Source organism: Diplotaxodon limnothrissa, linkage group LG1 (assembly GCF_057381915.1).
Source record: "Diplotaxodon limnothrissa isolate DT_005_m linkage group LG1, D_limnothrissa_male_GT1.1, whole genome shotgun sequence".
Lineage (NCBI taxonomy): Eukaryota > Metazoa > Chordata > Actinopteri > Cichliformes > Cichlidae > Diplotaxodon > Diplotaxodon limnothrissa.
In genome coordinates, this window is record NC_140596.1 from 22372168 (window position 1) to 22391654 (window position 19487).

Below are 19487 nucleotides of genomic sequence, written 5' to 3' on the forward strand. Positions count from 1 at the left end.
TACACCAGAGGAATGCCTAACTGCCACATCCATCCGCCCCTGTTTGCATCCTTTTTTCCCTTTTCACCCCTGCCCCCACCCCAAAGCCCACTCCAGGACACAAGTCTTTATCAAAGCAAAAGGGCTAACCCTGAAGCAAAGCCTGCCTTTAATCTTGGCCTGATTGTTAAGGCCTCCAATCTCCAGCCAGTGTGCGTGATATCTTTCTGCTGCTGCTTCTCCTTTAATTAAAAGAGACATTGACAGAAGGATGTGGATTAGCAGTGCAATAGTGTGTTTACTTAAAATAATCGCAGTGTTTTCTCTAGACTGTGAGAACAAAAGGAAATTGTTGAAAAGCAGCCAAGGTCAAAGGTCATGTTCCAGTATTTGCCTTCTAATTTTTGTAAAAGTGGTATATGTAAGGATCGCTTTAAGAACTATTTCTTTATCCCGCATCCTATTAAATGCAGTTCATCTTTAGTACACTTATTTTTCCAGCAGATTGGTTTTGACAAGTGCTGAGAGTTAAATGGTGTCGTCCACTTTGTGGCATTACTCAAAAAAAAAAAAAAAGACAAAAAAAAAACATGGAAATGAGCAATGGCAACATGTTTTCAAAAATTTAACATGCTGCATGCCTGAATAACTCCTGTCAAACCATAGTAGATATACCACACCAGATAAATTGGTTCCATGCCCTGAAAGATAAAACAGTAACTGTACATTTTTGCATTACTTATTTTATTTATTTAGTGAACAGAAACTATATGAGGAATTCATAAAAATAAAAAAATATATAGGTAAGTATTTGCACTTTTTGTGAGTTTTGGTTTACAGTTAGAGATGTATTTTTTTAAACCCTTGTATAATATAATAAAATAATAAAACATCTTATATAGTATGACTTTGCAAAATAGGTTTGGACCAAATTTCAGTTGTCTGAAAGCTCTGAAATCAGCTTGCTTCTTTCTTAGGTGTATAAATGTGGGACTCGAGCTCATTGAATGCTAAAGATAAATAAAATACATTTAAATGCATGAAAAATGTTCCTATTGAATTCCTGAAGGACATTTTGACTACCGAGAGTAATGGTATCAAATTGTCCTTTCTTTTTAAAATGCCCCCAACAGTTCTGAGGGAAAAAAATGCTGTTAATTTAATCAAATAAGTGACCTTTTGAAAAAGAAATCAAAGAGGATTCATTAGCTTTAGTAAAGTTTGGCTGACAGCAGCTTTGAAAGGCAGATGCTGCTGCTGTGGCTTTTAATGAGCCAACCCTAATTAGGGAGCAACGCTGGAGCCTAGAGAAGGTGGTTGACTAGGAAAGGAGCCAATGGTAAATAAGCTCTCTTATTTACTTCCTCTGTGTGTAATGACAGCACAAATTTTTAATTAGAATCACAGGAAGGGTAAAGACAAAAATGTAAATCTTTATGTCACGCTGAATACAAACACAGAGCACGACAGGAAACAACAGTACATCACAAGAACAATATCCCAGCGACTGCCTCACCCCAGTAACCCCAACATCCCCGATTAGGGGTGGTTAGTAGGGGAGAGACGGAGAGGCAGAGAGAGAAAGTGGTCAGACAAAGGCATGCAGCTTAAAGACAGAAACCCTGACCTGCAGTTTTTTTAAGCTGTGATACAGAGAGGAAGGAGGGAGAGGGTGGGGGTGGGGTTAAGGCCAGCTCATGTGTCCCTCAAGCTGTTGATGTGTGCTTTCAGTCTGACTTAAGGCTATCCGGGTGAGCATGCTACTCAGCCACACACTACACGAGCACAATCATAACAAACAGGTTGGGTAAATATGTCAGAATCCGTGTTTGACAATGTTCAAATATACAGACACATGCGCACACACAGACATGTGCACGCACACACGGGACAAAGTCTAAAGCTAACATGTGTCAGAGAGTTTAACCCCTGTTAGCCCGCTACCACCCATGCCCGACCTATGATCCTAAATGGCAATAACGGAAATGAAACTAACCTCAGTAAAAAGCTGCTACGAAGAAAGCCCTCCATGTCAGCGTGTGGGGTTCTGGCAGGAGAAATCACAGAGAACCATTTTTACTATGAAATGAGTAATAATTAAACAAAAAAAAAAAACAAGAAGTAGAAGAAAAAGAAGGAGGAGGAGGAGGAAGGGAGAAAAGAAGGAAGGAAAGAAAGAAAACACAGAGATCATACATCTTCCTCATATGAGATCTTATGTCTTTAATTAAAGCAGAAATATGACTCAGAACCCATCCTGTCTTTTTATGATCTGACATCATTAATTATACCTCTTTCCATCCAGGGAGTGGATTTGCATACAACATCGCTTTGCACTGAGAGCCTGATGATATGTTTGCATCAAATAAACTCTGCCTACTGATCTCTATACAGACTGTTTCCACTGCTGTGTGCAGATATACGCATGTACATCCAGCAGTGTAACCGCAGATCCCAGAGCAGCCCTAGCCTGTTCAGAGTAGCCAGCGGTGGTCCAGCTGCAGCCCATGTGTAGCGAGGGTGCTGTGGCTTCTGGGAGCCCGGCCGCAAGGGTACCCGAGCTGGGATTCGCAGCGCCAATGAGGCAAAAGGATGTGGTCATGATGTCACTGCTTGCAGGGGTCGTTCAGAAGCTTTACCCACAAAAATACTGAAGACACATGTTTAAAATTGACTTACAACAGGTTTCCATTATCCTGTGTTATTGGCCTGTATATAATATGTGCTTTTATTGTGTTAAGATTGGCTGAAAATTGATTAGGACTTCCATGTGCTTCGCTTTAAGTGGGAAAAACAGGCAGAAATGTCAAGGAACAGATTTGTCAGTGGAACTTTTATCCGTGGTTGAAAATTAAACGTCTCTCTGATCTCACAAGCCCAGTAAAGATGTTTCAGCCTCTGAAAATATGGGGAGGATATCTTGCAGAAATATTTTCGGCATTATAATAGGCCGTTTCACTTCAACGCTTTATTTCTCCACTGTCCTTTTATTCATTTTGATATCTTTTAAATTCAAGGGCCGTAAAGACTTCATACCGAAATTCCTGTTGTGAAAATCACTACTTTTTAACACCATTGGAAAGAAAAATACTCTTTTCTGAAGTTATCCTCCTATAGCACTCCCTCATCATCATGAATAACACAAAACTCTACAGCGAATGACATCTCAGCCCTTAAACACCTTAAGTTTTAGTGACATGGGTGTAATTTGGCATTTTCTCCCCTTGCTCTCTTGGCTTATGAGACAAAGCCTCTGAGAGAATGGAAAGAATGAGCTGGGCCCAAGGACACTGTGCCTTTCAGTCTGGCCAGCACTTAGCAAGGCAGTGGATCCACAAGGCCCAGAGGGCTCAGCCGAGACTTTTCTCACAATAAGGTGTCTGGGGAGGCGGGAGTGGCATAGCCAGGGGCGCTGCTGCTCTGCTCTTTTCTGCACTCAGCTGGGCCCAGTGCACATAATACCATCACCACGCCAGAGCACACCAAGCCAGTGACAACGTGAGAAAACAACCGTCAAACAGTGCAGAGCAGATCAAGCGTGTCTCCTCACTTCTCTGAGTGCAAAAAGCACACATAGACTGCAGGCAAGCACACAAAAACTAAAACAATTACCAATTCAAATATGCATTCACTGTGAAGCACAGTGAACACAAACAAAATCTAATACATGTATAAATAGTTTTTTTGTTTTTTTTTTAAAACCTACACCACAGAAAAGGTTTAGAAATCTGAAACAAGCCAGGATGAGAATTAGATTAAAGAGCACGGTCTTTTTTTTCACTTGTCACTGAGTCTATGTGTTTTACTGACACCTTAATCCTTCCGCTGACTTCTAAAAATAGTTGGGGTGAAAATTGAATAGATAAGGCTGTGCTCAGTTTCTATCTTTGTCGTTGGTTGTATTCCATAACCCTTGCTGTTTTACTCAACATGCTTGTGTTTCCTCAGCTGTGCCTGCTGTCTGCAGTCCCATTGTGGTCAGCAACAACTGAGCTTAGGCTATGGAAGTAAAGGTGCGGTTTGGAGAGAAAAATGAAAAAAACGGAAAAACTAAGGAAAAAGTGACTGAGTTATATTGTCTTTGCTCTTGTCTGAATGCAGAATAAAAAAGTCTTTAAATTAAAGCTAGGCTGCAATTCAAGGGCAGGCTTTTTGGTGAGAAAGAAGCAGGGAGGATAGACATCACTAAGTTGGCCTGGCCCAGTCTGAGCAGTGCGGCAGCCCTTTCGAAGAATGAGCCTCTGCCAAAAGCTGCCTCTGCCTAACCAAGTCTCCCACCATCTGCAACAAATGTGCTCTATTAAAGCAGTACCATATGGACAACAAGCTAGCTATTAACACGGCTTCGGCACATCCCCTTAACCTAGCCCAGATTTCAAACTTCCAGTCAAATTGACTGCTGATTTAATGCACCGCCAGCAGCAATGTGGGTCTTGGCATGAGACAGAACTCTCAGTCTTCAGTCATTAACAGGCTCACATAGTGCGGGGTGCACAGCGAGACACATAAGTTGGCTGCACAGATCCAAAGAGTAACTACATCCCAGGTTATTTGGTATATCCTTTAAATAAACCCCAATGAGAATGGATAGCAAGAGCATGCGCTGATCCAGGAACTCCAACCCTTTTAAGACAAGTAAACCAGAGCTCAAAACACTCTATTGTACTGAGTGGAAAGAAGCTTATAAAGTACATCTACCCACAGTGGCAGTCTAACTGGTTGCTTGTGTCTCAGTTGTTCCACAGTGATGGAGAGTGTATTTGCTCCCTCTGCATGGATCCAAAATGGCAGTGATTAACCCTGCAGGGTGTGGGGAGGGGGAGGCACTTTAATCCCTGTGGGCCAGGCGGCCATGTTGACACCTCTCCCTGCTCTGAGTCACAGAAGGACCCACCCACAGCTCGCAAAGCCACGTTCTCTTCTCTTCGACCATGACGCCACAGCTACGAGCCCTGTGTTCTGTGACCCGGAGACAACACACACCAAATCAATTACAGTTCTGTGGTTTTTAACCCAAATCCAAAGTTCAGCAAATTTTGTTTATTTTTTGGGCTCTTGTCTCCGCAGCTTTGATACCATACATAATTAGAGCAGAGACACATTTCTTCTCTAGGAAGCCTGAACATACACAGTCCTGTGGGCTTAAATAGGCCAAGTCTTCACAGCAGTCAAAACAATTGTAATTGTGCATGTTTTTTTTCCATGTCCTTAAGTGCGATTATTGTTGATTTTGGTGTGTAACTTTGCACCAACAACACCTATAAGTGGGTTGTGCCAAGGCTTTTTGGCCTTAAAGATGAGGTTATTGTTTCAGCATCTCTGTTAGTAGTGTCCCATGAAAACTGAAGTGATGCATTAAACGCTGCATGATGACAATCTAATTAAATAAGCCTTTCATTACTCTCAATGGAGCAGCAAAACATGTGAAAAGGTAGAACAGGTTTCAGAGGATGGAGATCCAAATAGGGGGGAAAAAAGACCAAGCAATCTCAATGTCAACTCAACACCCATACCCAGAGGCAGGCACACAAACACACACAGACAGACACATATATACAACCTATGTTACCTTTACTAATGTTAATGGTATCCCAGTGACTCCCTACATCACCTAAAATACAATGCACATACACATGCTTGCATAGAGGCGTGCACACGCATGCACACGCGCACACACACACACACCTCAGTCAGAGCTGCCAGATGAGTAGTGAATTAATTTGTGTGAGCCACTCCAACATTAGGAAGGTGTGTTGAAAGGTGTCTGCTCATGTTTCAAATTAAACGCGCTGCTGGTCAGCATTAGCACCTCGCCACCCGTCGGCAACTGACACTTAGGGGGCTGGGGGGTGGGTGGGGGGGTGGGTGGATGGTAGGGAGGAGGGGAGCCCATCCGCCGTTCACACTGGAATAATTAGAACATGTCAGGAAGAATTAATTTCCTCATTTTTCAAAAGGATACACAGAAATTACCATGTTATTATATGACAGGGTCCCTGGGAGGATTGGATTAAATTTGATTTCTTGCGCAGCCCACACAACAAATTAAAGTCATAAATAAGATGGAAAGAAGCGGGGCACAGAGCATATGTTTATGGCAATGAGTGAAGCCAAGGGAGCAGAAACAACTATCTTCATTTCATTTTATTTAAATCAGGCCGACACCGTGTGTCTGAATGACAGCACTTGCTAATGGGTCGAGATTAGAGGCTCCTTGATATTAACACAGCGATCCAACAACTCCAACTTAAAATCAATGGAACGTAAAGTGTGTATGATACTGGCTGAGCCTGCTATACACAGTTATAACTAGATAAAAGCTTTGCCACAACAAAAACCTCACAAATACACCTGTTTTATTGAGCTTTGTTGACTTTTTCCTCACATTCTGATTTTCCTTTAAATATAGCCACACATTATGAAGCATACAGGGAAAAATACAGATGACAACATTTCAACTTGTCCAATTCAAGTAAAGGTCTGAGCACCTTAAATTCACCATTAAAAAGAAGGTTAATGGCTCACTGTCACAGTGACTGGCATACTGATGGACAGATGACAACAGGCTTTCGTAAGCTGACTCTGGTAACAATGTTCAGCCTCGTATGTGAATCATAAACAGACTGCTTTTCATATTGTACGCTATGCAAGAGAAGATAAAAGAGCCACTGGGGGAGGTGGGAAAAATAACAAATGCTTGCAAAAACATAATAAATGGCAATAAAATTATATCTTAAATTGAGGATGTGATTCATCCTAATTTAACGAGTATTCAGCTAACTCGATTTAATGCTCAGTACTTACACATATCTCATCTTGGGGCTCAGTTTGGACTTGTTAGCCGACTATTACAACTTAATACCGGCTTGCCTGGGAAGAGTTTTTCAGCTCTTTCAAAATGGGCTGTCATTAGAGCCTAGCACTCCCCTGGGCCCCACAAAGTTTAAATAATTTGCGAATCAATTAACTGGCTACTCTCAACGCAACAGGGATTCCACACTCCAGGGTCGTGGTGCATTATCAGTTGGAGACGATTCATGGCTTTTTGGGAGAAAAGTTCATGGTTGAAATCATTAATTCATTTTACAGGACTTTTAGTTATGCATTACTTTCCACAGCTGGGGTAGCAAGGAGATTAATGGCATGTTCTTTGGTCCTGTTTTCTGACGTGAATAGCTACTAGATGAAACTCTGTCTTACAGTGCGAGGGAACAGACTGTGAGAGGCAGGACGGCGGCCAAATCCATATTAGAATTTTATTCTTCCGAGAGTGAAATAAAGTCTGTCAAACGTTATAAAAATAATAATAATATCAGAGCAGAATAATCAGATCGCCAACAGTTAGTTTAGACCCTTCAAATGAGGTCATCCCCGAGCAATACAGAGTGGGAGTTATTAATTAAATGCAGCGTATAGGAAGATAAATAAAGTTAAGCAGGTTTTACACATTCTTGCCAGGTAATGACATGTGCAGCAATTTGTTTTCCAAATTCACTCTGGGATTGTCTGAAGTAATTGAGGCTGATGGAATTAAAATCTTTGTTAGGCAGTCTTTGTCAAGCAGTCTCTGTTCAGCATATTGACCATAATCATTGCAGGGTCAGTGGACTGAAGAGGCTCATTTGATAAATAATAGATGGAGAGTAACCATTCAAAGGTTGTTCATTTTCATTTTGTGGTGAAGTGCTGTTTATTTAATTTCTGACAAACTGGCTCCCAGCAACCTCCCCTTCAGTCTAGCCATCAATAGTGGGCTCAGCAGCGGTGAGACCACGCGGCTGCGGCTTACTGGATAAATGGTGCATTTTAACAGAGAGCGTGTATGACCTGTACTAGAGATTGTCTAACATACCCCTCAAGTGTTTTTTAAACGACTTTGCACGAGAGTAATCAAACACGTTGTATAAGCAACCAAACTAAATTACTTCAGCTCGTATTTTGAGCTTAATTAAACCTGTAGGTCGAAGGTTTTAAGATCGCATAAAGACCCAGATTAATGTCTCAAAAAGTGCGATGACACTGCTGCTTGCCCACATGGGTGTCTTGTTGCATTTTCCTCTTTAACAAATAGTGACAGGTGCCTAATAGCATTCAATAACCATTAACCATGAGCACTTTACTGAGGAGTCTTTATTTCTTTACTTCAGGCATCAGTTCACTAACTACCAGACCCAAGTACAAGCATTTTCACAAGTACCCTGAGATGCTTGTGTCGTTTTGTGCTTGCAGATTTTGAGCTATGCTGGTGCGTCTAGTGTAAAGATCGAAAACTATAAGTGGTTTCTTGATGATTTCAACAAAGGGACTATTATGGATCTTCCTTTAAAGGCAGAGCAAGATGTAAGTCCTAAAAACATTCAGTTTGAATTAACCCAGCCTTTGAAAAGCTTACCCAGCGTCTGCTGGTTTTACTCTTTTATTTTTTTCATATATAGAAAAATCTGTAAATTAAGCCAGCCAGATTATGCAAAACATAATACTCATAATATATCTATTCTATTTCCCACTAGTATTAAATCTATTTATTATATCGCAACAGTGCCTGCAAGTACTGAGAGCTTCTAATAACGCTGACTGATTAATTAGATGATCTACAGCCATACAAAGCACAACCTGGCTGTCTCGACAATGCTAACAGGCAGCCACAGAGATAGATCGCTGGTAGGCAGGTGCGCGTTCATCTGAGCAGAAGGCACGTGCGTGGTGTGAAATGGTGTGATTAAACAATAGTAAATGGCCATGAACTTTGAATTCATATAGCGACATTTCCAAGCTGTTATTGAAGAGCTTTCCAGTCACATTAATATGACTCCCATGATATCTCCAACTGACATTTGGAGGAAAAGAATAATAAAAACTTAGTTCCTCTCCTTTATTTGTTTAATATCTAAGATACATTTTTATTAGAAAACGTGCACGAGCAGCAGCTGCACAAAGGTTGTTAAAGTAATATGATATTGATGCAGAAAAAGAATTGTAGTGTTTCTGTTATTTTAAGCAAAATGCCACATTTCATAGAAACGGTCTTACTATATTGCTTTGAAAAATTTCACGTAAACCAGTTTTAAATTGATATTTCGGTTTACAAGCAGAGTTATACAGTGCTTGATCTGTGACTCTGACGTGCTTTAAACATAGACCTGATCCTGCTTTGGTATAAATGATAGCGCCCCTTTGGTACTTTGAGGATTAGCGCTTATTTGTTATATATGTATTACAGGATTATCCATCATAATCTCACCCTCTTCTTTAACATCTCAGAGATCGTTAACAAGAATCATTAATGGAGCGTAAGTCAGCGCATTATTGTGTTATAATCGGACAGAAGAAAAGTTACGTTATTTCCAATCATTTTAATTTAATTAGAAGAAACTGCATCCCTGTTAAAGAAAAATAGGCTGTTATACATAGTGGCGCAGCAGTGACTGCAACCAGTATTGTGCAAATGTTGACATTTATGGAAATTAAAACCTCTTCTATATATATATTTGTACAATTTCAGGAACTGTTGTCAAGATTAGAATTAAATTTAGACATAAAATATATAAATATGTTTACAAAATGTATAAACCTGCAATATTACTGTGAATTTGCTTTTAGCTAATGATATTTTAGATTTTATATCTTTGACTAGCAATACCCACGCAAAGGTTTTGTTTGGGTGTGTGTGTGTGTGTAGCTCATATAGTCTTTAAGATATTTTCATTCATTAGCAGAAAACCAGATTTAACCGTAAACCTGCAAAGCCCACGCACAAAACTGGACTGTAAGACACAACAGCACAAAACAATAGTGGTGAAAAAGCTGTGAAAAAAATAAGAAATTCTGACTAACCACAAAATTAACTGAAGGAATATATGATGCAAGAAAAAAATAATAAGTGTGGAAAGGTGTGTCAGTAACTTTGGCCCTATATAACTGTCTAATTGTGCATACATTTTGTGCCTATCCAATTGTCCACTTCATTTAATGCAGGTGTTCAGTGTGGGTGAAAGACAGCAGGGGTGTTTGAGACATGTGTGCAAGACAGAAACAGCTGAAGGGGCAAATTGATACTTACAAAAACTGAAAGACTCAGCTTCCAGCGATCACTGGTTGGTTGATTTTGAATTCATGTAAATAACCTGCAATATAATAAAGACAAAAAAAAACATAGAAAAAAGCTATTAAGTTGTGTCTTTGTATGCAAAATATTGCATAAGTTAAAGGCAATTTGTAATATAAAATCAGCATGGGTCTTAGATGGCTCTATTTACCTACATTAGAACAAACAGACCGAACAAGAGGAAGAAAATTGGGACCATATTGACTGTTGGCTCAGGGTCAGAGTTTCCACAGCTGAGTTAAAACAGCTTTGTTAGTGTCTGACCTCCACTCTTGACAGCTGTTACTAATAGGAATCAGTCTTAGACAATGTTTAAAATCTGCTTCTCTGCTACCTCATTATTCTGTCTTCAAGTCCGCAGATTCCACTAATCAACAGTTTTCGTGTTCAGCAATTGTTTTATTTAATGTAGCTTTCTTTCATCAAGCATTGGCTGCTAATGATTTATTTAGGGGCCGTGCTCAGCTAGTTTCAGCATCACGCTGAAGTGCTGCAACTTAAGAGCTCTGTTAGAAACTCTAGTGTAGAATAAGTGCACAGATTCAGGGGTCAGAGCCAACTCAAACTTAAATGCACCCACAGTTTAGAAGTAATAATTACAGAGCGAAAACAATTCAGTGATCAGAGCATATACTTTGGGAGATGAAAAAGCTCCAAGATCATTCATGCTCATTTTCTCACATTATCTTGTTTTTAACAATAAGCCAAGATCTCATTACCAGCTTATTTATACAATTAGTCTGCCTCAACACCGCCAATTAAACAAGGCCAAGGGTTTTTTGAGGTCACGCTTAACTGATCTGTCACTAATTTGCTCTACAGCACCTCAGTCTTCTATTGCTGGGGCCAATAAGCCACCATCAACAAGACAGGATAAATATACTGACTACTGCTGCATTGTTGTCAGAGCACAGTACAGTCTGCTGCGTGGGAGGCTGGAGGGCTAGTAGAATGAGACAGATAAAGGCAAGAGTCACAGACAGGTCTGAATGTGGTAGCCTTGAGGCTGGATGTGACAATGGGAGAGAGGGGACCCAGGTGACCCCAGCTGAATGGAAAGCTGTAACATACAGCAATGTACTGCTGCCACCATGACGAAAATCAATTTCCCTCAGAGAAAAATCCTTTTCACATTATAACAAGGCCTGTTTTTGATTATTATGATATAAATAATGATGTAAGGTTTCATGTGACAGAAAAATATCCATGAGGAATTCAGTTAAGTGGTGACAAACTCAAGAAACGGTATTCTTGTTATGGCCTTATATGAATTACACCTCTGATTTCGAAGCCTACTTCTGGCTTTTAAATGCTGCTTCACTATTTCACTGCTGTGTACTATGCTCCAGCTGCAAACACCCACTCTTGTCCCCACATATACACAGGAATAAGTTATATTTGAAGCTATTCAGTATAGTACCGTCCCTGCCTGCTGGATAAACCACATATTTCATGGATGGTAATTCAATAAACAGTTCGTCTTTCTTTCCATTTGTCATCTGACTACAGGCTGAATTCCTGTTGCCTCTAAATAAAAGAGGGCTCTACTAATTACACATAGTAGATATTAACAAACCTTTGAATTCATAATTTGATGTTAATTGAGAACAATGGGGTAAATAATACATGGGGAGCTGAGTTCTTTATTCATTGGTTATTTAAGATAATTATTTGTGTGAGAGGGGGAAAAAATTTATAATTGCAAATAATGAGTGAACCCAAATGATATTATAATGAAGCCAGTGTAGCAATCCCTGTGGTGTAATAAGAGTCGTGTCAACTGGCCTATTGTAGAGGCACGTAACAGCTCTTTTCCTGCTGTGAATTACACCTACAGGCAGGAAACATAAAACAGGCACCCTCTATTCCTAATTACAAGATCACAGACTTACTATGTACAATTTTAGTTAAACTCAACGTCAAATTTATTAGTCACACCACGTTTTATGAACTTTCAATACATTTAACTGTTTATTTTAAATAAACAGTTACTTTGAAAGAAAAATGCACAGTAAATTAGACCTTTCTGGACAACAATTTAAGGCTCAAAGCAAAGCACAATGACTGTTTTTTTGCTTCATTGTAATGAAAATACTGGAGGTTTCGCTCATAGGTAGAAAAATCCAAACAGAGTGATGTAGCTAACATTAGAAGGCATGAGCACAGAGAAATCTTTTTTCAAGGAGTGGCCTTTTCTCCATGTTCGGTTTGACAGAGCCACCACACACACACACACACACACACACACACACACACACACACACACACACACACACACACACACACACACACACACAAGAAAATATGCACACACACTTAGGTTACATTAAAAGTTTTTATATGAAAAGAAACAGCCATAAATTATGGTATATTTTTCCAGCACTGACCTTTGCCAGCAACACACAAACACATATTTCAGAGTCCAAACAGCTGATGTGAAGCAAAAGGACAGTACCTGATCCTACACTTTCTGTAAGTCAGGAGTATGCATTTGCTCTGATCACAACGCGTTCAAGTTCCAAGGTTAACCAATTAACACCGAAATCTGCCACTAGAAACTACCTCTTTGTACTGCGTTACACATCGCGTGTACCGCACGACTGCTAAAATTGGGATTTGAGGTCAAGCCTCTTATGTGCTGTGGAGGAACGCAGTTTTACTACCACAAGTCAGAAAGATTCACTTTTAAATCAACTGAACCTTTAAATTCGAGACATGTGTTTACTTATGGCGAGGGTTAAGCTTAATTTAATTTCCCCTATCCATAACAGAGAGCTGTGTTTTTTCAAACTGTCATGTGACAGTGGCTCAGCACCAATAGAAAACACCACCACAACTATATACAGCAGAGGATACCAAAGAGGTTTTGTGTTTCATGTGCCTCTGTCAACTGTATATTGCAGTAATGCTATGTATGCACATGTTATATGTGCACATATGTGCATTTCGCCTTCCTGTAGCCGTGTGTGGATATGCATGAGCAAGCCAAAACTTCTACTTCAACTTCTGTGTGGAATTCATCCAGATCTACAACATGTTAAAAAAAAAAAAATCCTCCCAATCCTCCGTTCCAAATCCTTACTCTCCTCTGCGTCCAAACACACTAAAGTAGGAATTCTGCAGAGTTAGTTATTTTGACAATAGAGGTAATCTATGCCATCAGCAGGCTGTTCCCTACCTGGATGCACTGTGGTTATCTCTGCAAATGCAGCAGCCGCACAGTCAGTCAGACTGGGGACTGCATGGGGGAGTTTGGGATGCATTGGGGTGAGGCTATAACAGCAGCTATCCCAAGGGAAAATGGGGAAATGGGAGGAAGGGGAGGGTTGAGTGTTGAAGGCAAAGGTGTGAAGCAAAGAAGAACATCATTGCTCAGAAAAGGCTGAAATACTAATTGAACACAATTGAGCACGATTGTCTATTAAATATCCACTTGCATGAAGTCCATTCTGTACGTACTGTAGCATCTGCAAAATATGAAACAGCAGTGCGTAATCTCCACAGACGAGAGGACATTACTCGTCAGGAAACACCTAAAGCACAGTTCATTCACTTCCTGCAGCTGTGATACGCTTCATACAGAAAAAATAAAAAGCCTGCCGCTGTGATGTCAGAAAGACAAAGAGTATTTCCGCAAGCGATCTATCATGTCATTGAGTAATTTGGTGTTGAAAACATGGCCGGGTCACATGCCAACAGCTGTTTCATGCTCCAGCACACCACACAACTGTCACAACTGTACAAATCTCTCTTTTCTCTCTTTATCATTACCCTCTGTCTCTCTCAGACTTGCCCTTTTCGACGTCGGGTCGATGCCGTTTCTGATGCTGAACTTACAGCAGACTAGACACTCACAAAATGTCTAGCACCAGCGCACCAGTGCGTCAAGAATGACAACCAGAGTGTCACTCCAGTTAAAACATCTTTGTTGAGTGTGAAACAGTGACCAGTATTTTGACAGAGCTGAAATGCAGTAATGTCAGATAAAACTAGGGGAGGAAAAAAAAATCGCTCTCAAGCAACAGCTATTCTACCCAGAGGTTGTTAAAAGTAATGCTCTGATACGGATACAGTGCTGTGGCTGAACAAGGCTTTCATGTGCTGCTTGGCAAATACATTATCTGTCATTTCCTCGGCGTCAAATAACAAGAATAAAAGTCTATTTACTGAGCAACTGGGTTGAGGCAGGGTGAAGGGAGAGAAACGACCAGCAAGTAAAATGTTTTCGTCCGTGGTGGACGGCATTCAGTCCCCAGTGCTCCAAACATGCGGGCGTGCAACCTATCAATTCTCTTTGATTTTCTTTCACATATTCTTTACTCCAAAGACTGTAAAGACAGAACAACACAGAATAGCCTTGTCTTTTTGCACACTGATTAGGCCTCTTTTCTTAACTTCTGAAATACCCATTTTTTTCCTTTCCACCCCCTCTTTGTTCTCTGTCTTTCATATTCAGGGTGGAGTTTTTGTTTTCGTGTATGTTGGGGGGCAGGGGCATGAAAACAAGTCTCTCTCTCTCTTTCTCTCCCAGGTAATGTGTTTATTTTCCTAGGTCCCATCTTCTAGTTTACTGCGTGGTGGTGTTTCTCCCCTCTTATCGCCTGGGCCTCGTGGGGCACTTTAGCCCCTCAAATCCTGTTCACCACATACTGGTTTTAGAATCTGTGAAATGAGTGCTAGAGAAGCGTGACCACAATGTCTGCCTGTGTTGCTACTGGACTCAAATGGGCTTGGTGCTTTTTTTTTGTCCAGGGAGATGCATAAATGGAAGTTTTTAACACCTCAAAGGAGGCTGGGCCTTTGTGGAGCCACACTAGAGAAGCCTGCCAGTCTCCCGAGGAGGCAGACACACTGAGTGCTGCAGGACAAAGAGCTAGAGGAGCAGAATCAGCAGGGGCATCACTCTGCTTTGGGCACCAGACACACACACACACACCCCCACATATATGGTTGCACTTACATACAGTACATAGCACACATGTGAACACTTCCACTCACACAAATATAACAAAGGGTGGAATGATTTGTATCTGAACTGCCTGTAAAGAAAAATAAAAACGATCCAAAGAAAATAGATATTTTAACAATTACTGTATATTTAAAATCTGAGAAATTAACCAGCAAATTCTTCTCACACCTGCAGTGCAACCTAGTTCCAGATAGAAAAGCAAACAGCCGCTGGCAGTAACAATATTATGAAAAGATATGAATATAAATACTGTATTTCCACTAGTTAAAATCCGCATACAGTGCTAACTGTAAATAGATTCATATGATTGTACAAACAGACACAATAAAAATATACAACCATCACACCATTTCCTACTTATTGATTTCAGCTCCACTGTTTGAAAATAACTTCCTCATTTCCATCCCAATTTTCCTTATTGAAATTCTTTTTTTATTCCCCGAGTACAGCCAAACAGCTGGCATTTACAATCAGTCTTTATGCTGTTTAGATGCCTACAATAAGCATTTAGATGCAAATATCTCTGCCTTGTACAAAGGACTTGCAACTTCTGTCAGAAGCAACATAATCAACCTGCAATTGTCTCCTGGCTCCAAGTGGTTTCCAGTGACAAGGCCTAAGCCGTATGCATCTGTATTCAAATGATTCCCTATTTCAGGCACAGTTTAGTGTGGATATTTTCCAGCAGTACTGCACTGAAAATCAATCACATGGTGAATTAAACCAGAAAGGAAACAACTGATCCATAAATGATCAGGTTACAACAAGGCATTGGTGTCCACAAATTATTCAGTGTTCTCCTTGTTCGAGGAGAAGCAGGGATGCACTATTTGATTGTGGTTTTTTTCCACTGATGACTTGTGTTATTGTCGCACATTTTCGATTGGCAAAAGGAGGCTTAAGTTGACAAATGACTGCTTTAGTAGTAAGACCGGAACAATATAGACTACTTTAACTAAGGGCATGCGGGACACCTTTTCAGCATGATGCAGGTAAAAAAGAAACATTGGGAAGGAATAAACTCTGTTTATTAATTATTAATACAAAGCAACATTTTACATCATAGAGACCTTCCAAAAGCTTATTTAGTCTTTACACTTTGGTTACTGAACCAACTGAATGATAGAAATAAAGCTAAGGAGACGCACAGCACTTAATTTAATGTAGAAAAAAATACCTAAAACCTGAATAAGATTTAAAGGTCATGTAAATAAATAACTAAGCCTAAGTGTACACGGCCGTGCAGTAAATCTGATCAGGGCACGCGCTTTGCATTGACTTCATTGCCTCCATACGGTCATTTCAACAATTAACATTATAACCTCTGTTTTTATTTACAGTTGCAGAGGTCATGTTGTTTTTCCTTTCTTTGTTTTTAAAACCCACCATTAATAACAGCATTTGCAAATGCAAATCCATTTAGGAGGAGGAAAAATGATCAGTTTGAGAATATTTCTGCCTTCTTAATCTTCTAAAGAGGGAAATGATTTAAAAGGAGGACACAAATCTCCAGTGACATGGCAGGAGCTGTAGGGCAACCACCCAGCCCACCACCACCCCTTTTTTCATTCTCCCTTTCTCATCTCACTCATGTCTACCTCTTGCCCCCATCCCCATTTCTTTCTCCTCCTTATTTACCTCTCCCCCCCCTTGTGGCATGAAGGGGTGGAAGGGCCAGGAGTCAGTGACAGGGGACTGAGAGCAGGGCTCCACTTGGCTTGTCCCCTCAGAGGAAACAAATGTAGTGTTTGAGCCACTGATCACTCGTATAATTGAGTTTAACACTCCTTTTCTGGATTAAAAAAGGGCCTTTGAAATGAAAGGTCAAATTACCTCTACAGTCAGGCAATAAATAAGTCAAACAAGGTAAGCGGTTCCTGCCAGCATATGTCAGTGGCAAATTTAATTAGTGAAAAAACAGGAAGCTCTTCCATTCTACACTGAATTATAAAAAGGCAGTGTCAGTTCCAGTTGTGCGGCAGTGAAATAGAAATATACATTATCGGCGATCAATGAATCTTATCGCTTTAAAAAAAAATTGCACGCAAAATCCATTTAGTTCACACTATCTGTGCAATTGCATGAACACACGAACACCTTATGATTATACGATTACACGATTATGCGCATAACCAAATTACACGTGGAAAATAATTGAGTCTGGATAAGATCCTTAGTTAGATTTGTTCTTCGCACTTGCATGATTTTTTTTCCCTATTATGTAAAACATCCTATAGGTCCTTTGTTCATTGATTGCAGCACAAAGAAAGGAAATGGGCATAACGTAAGGCTGCAGTCTGGACTAAAAGCAAGCAAGGCACAGAACAAGAGAGAGAGAGAAAGAGAGAGAGACACCACTCCTCTACACCCAACCAGCTACAATGTGGCCTTTGTGACATAATGCCCTCTGCACAGCAGATTGTGGAAAATAATCCAGAATTTACTGGTTTACATATCCAGCAATAACAACTGACATCACAACCTGTACCATATATTCCATGCTTCTGGACACTTTTCACATTTACTGCAGAATGAGGGGGGTAAGAAAAACATTGTCAGGCAGTTATTCCCATCATGTCCTGGGAGCCCATTACAGCATGGCACAAGCAGTGGTAAAACTGAGAAAGTCAGCAAGCTGAGGCTACATGCAGGCAGAGGGCTGGGGAGCACTTAGGCTCATAGTACAAACCTACTACACACTGTTAACTGCTGGAGAAAGATGTAGTTCAAACAAACACTTGGCACCTGCAGATTATGTGTGTTTAAATTCTGGTAGCCATTAGGACTTAGTTTTTCTGTTCGAGTTGTTAGCTTCTGTGTGCTGCCCTCAACGTCAGGCCAGGCACTTTTCAAAGCTCCTAAAAAAGGACAATGAGCAGGAGATAGAGCATCTTTTAATTATCTCTCTCGACTTTGCCCAGTCCTGATTGTTGAAAGCGCGACAGGTGGGTCGCATAAAAAAAATAAGTTTCTACTAACACATGCTTCTCATTACTTTGCTTCTCAAGAAAAACTGACATTTCTCCAACCAAAAGAGAGAGGGTCCTCCATGGCCACCGCTCACCGCAAACTACTTTTCAAGTGTACCTTACATTATATATGAGTATACATTTTGAAGCTTGCACACTTTAAACATTCCAGAGAAGGGGGAGGGAGGGGAATGTAAACATATTAAATTGCATGTCCAAACGTGGAATATGTGCTGCAAGCTAAGTATGATCTATTTAATAAAAGAAAAACACTTTTCGGGATTCTTTTTCATTTAAACACAACTAGATTTCAATTGAATGAGCTGAGCACACTTGCAGACTGGTTTTCACAAACCTTTAGAAATTTGAGTTTTAAATGTGGACTGAATAAAACATAATAACATAAATAAATGTGCTAAAATACGTGACTTCCATCCATCTTTAAAAAAAAAAAAAAGAGCCACAGCTCTAAAATTTCAATATTCGAACTGCAAAAATAATATTTCCAAGGAACAGCCACAAAAAGAGTGTGTGTAAGTGTGTGTAAAGGCACACGTGCTCGTCTGCGTGTCAGTATATACATGTGTGTGCATGCCTGCTCTCCACAACAGCCCTGCAAACGTGGTTTTGGGCAGAGTAAATGGTAAAATGTTGAAATTGGAAAAAATATTAGCCTTCTTTCTCTTGAATAGTAGAGAGATAAGCACCCTTTAGCAATGAAGCCAGTGGAGTTTAAGCTTATTATGAATACCTCTCGGAGCGCAGAAGCATGTACTGTAGAAATCAAAGGGAGTAATAGGCAGGTAAGCCAGTGTCATTTTAAGGAGGAAGTCAGTTGTGAAATTGTAAAATCGCAAGGCCCTGCTGACAATCTCCTGCCCTCAGAACACTCCCATAAATGATTTCTAATGGCAGTGGCTATCACATATTTGAAAAAGTTAGAAGTTTGTGAGGCGAAAAGAAAGAAAATCCAATGCTAATCTCTCCATTGATGGAGACTAATAATAATAAGACCATTTACAGTGGGGCAAAAAAGTATTTAGTCAGCCACCGATTGTGCAAGTTCCCCCACCTAAAATGATGACAGAGGTCAGTAATTTGCACCAGAGGTACACTTCAACTGTGAGAGACAGAATGTGAAAAAAAAATCCATGAATCCACATGGTAGGATTTGTAAAGAATTTATTCGTAAATCAGGGTGGAAAATAAGTATTTGGTCAATAACAAAAATACAACTCAATACTTTGCAACATAACCTTTGTTGGCAATAACAGAGGTCAAACGTTTACTATAGGTCTTTACCAGGTTTGCACACACAGTAGCTGGTATTTTGGCCCATTCCTCCATGCAGATCTTCTCGAGAGCAGTGATGTTTTGGGGCTGTTGCCGAGCAACACGGACTTTCAACTCCCGCCACAGATTTTCTATGGGGTTGAGGTCTGGAGACTGGCTAGGCCACTCCAGG

The 19487-nt window shown here is 40.3% G+C and overlaps 1 protein-coding gene across 5 annotated transcripts in view; it reads right to left on the reverse strand.

The window, feature by feature from the left end:
* The window catches only part of sox6 (SRY-box transcription factor 6), a 133179-nt gene that overhangs the window by 100371 nt on the left and 13321 nt on the right, over nucleotides 1-19487 (reverse strand). For 3 of the 5 annotated variants that reach the window (XM_085342992.1, XM_085342913.1, XM_085343140.1), the window contains exons 2-3: nucleotides 10040-10103; nucleotides 1976-2026 (exon numbers count right to left, since the gene is read on the reverse strand). In XM_085342992.1, coding sequence (XP_085199118.1) covers nucleotides 1976-2010 — 35 coding nt within the window. In that variant the 5' untranslated portion in view covers nucleotides 2011-2026; nucleotides 10040-10103. The remainder of the gene's footprint in view (nucleotides 1-1975; nucleotides 2027-10039; nucleotides 10104-19487) is intronic. The other 2 variants (XM_085343063.1, XM_085343216.1) reach the window with 2 other exon arrangements.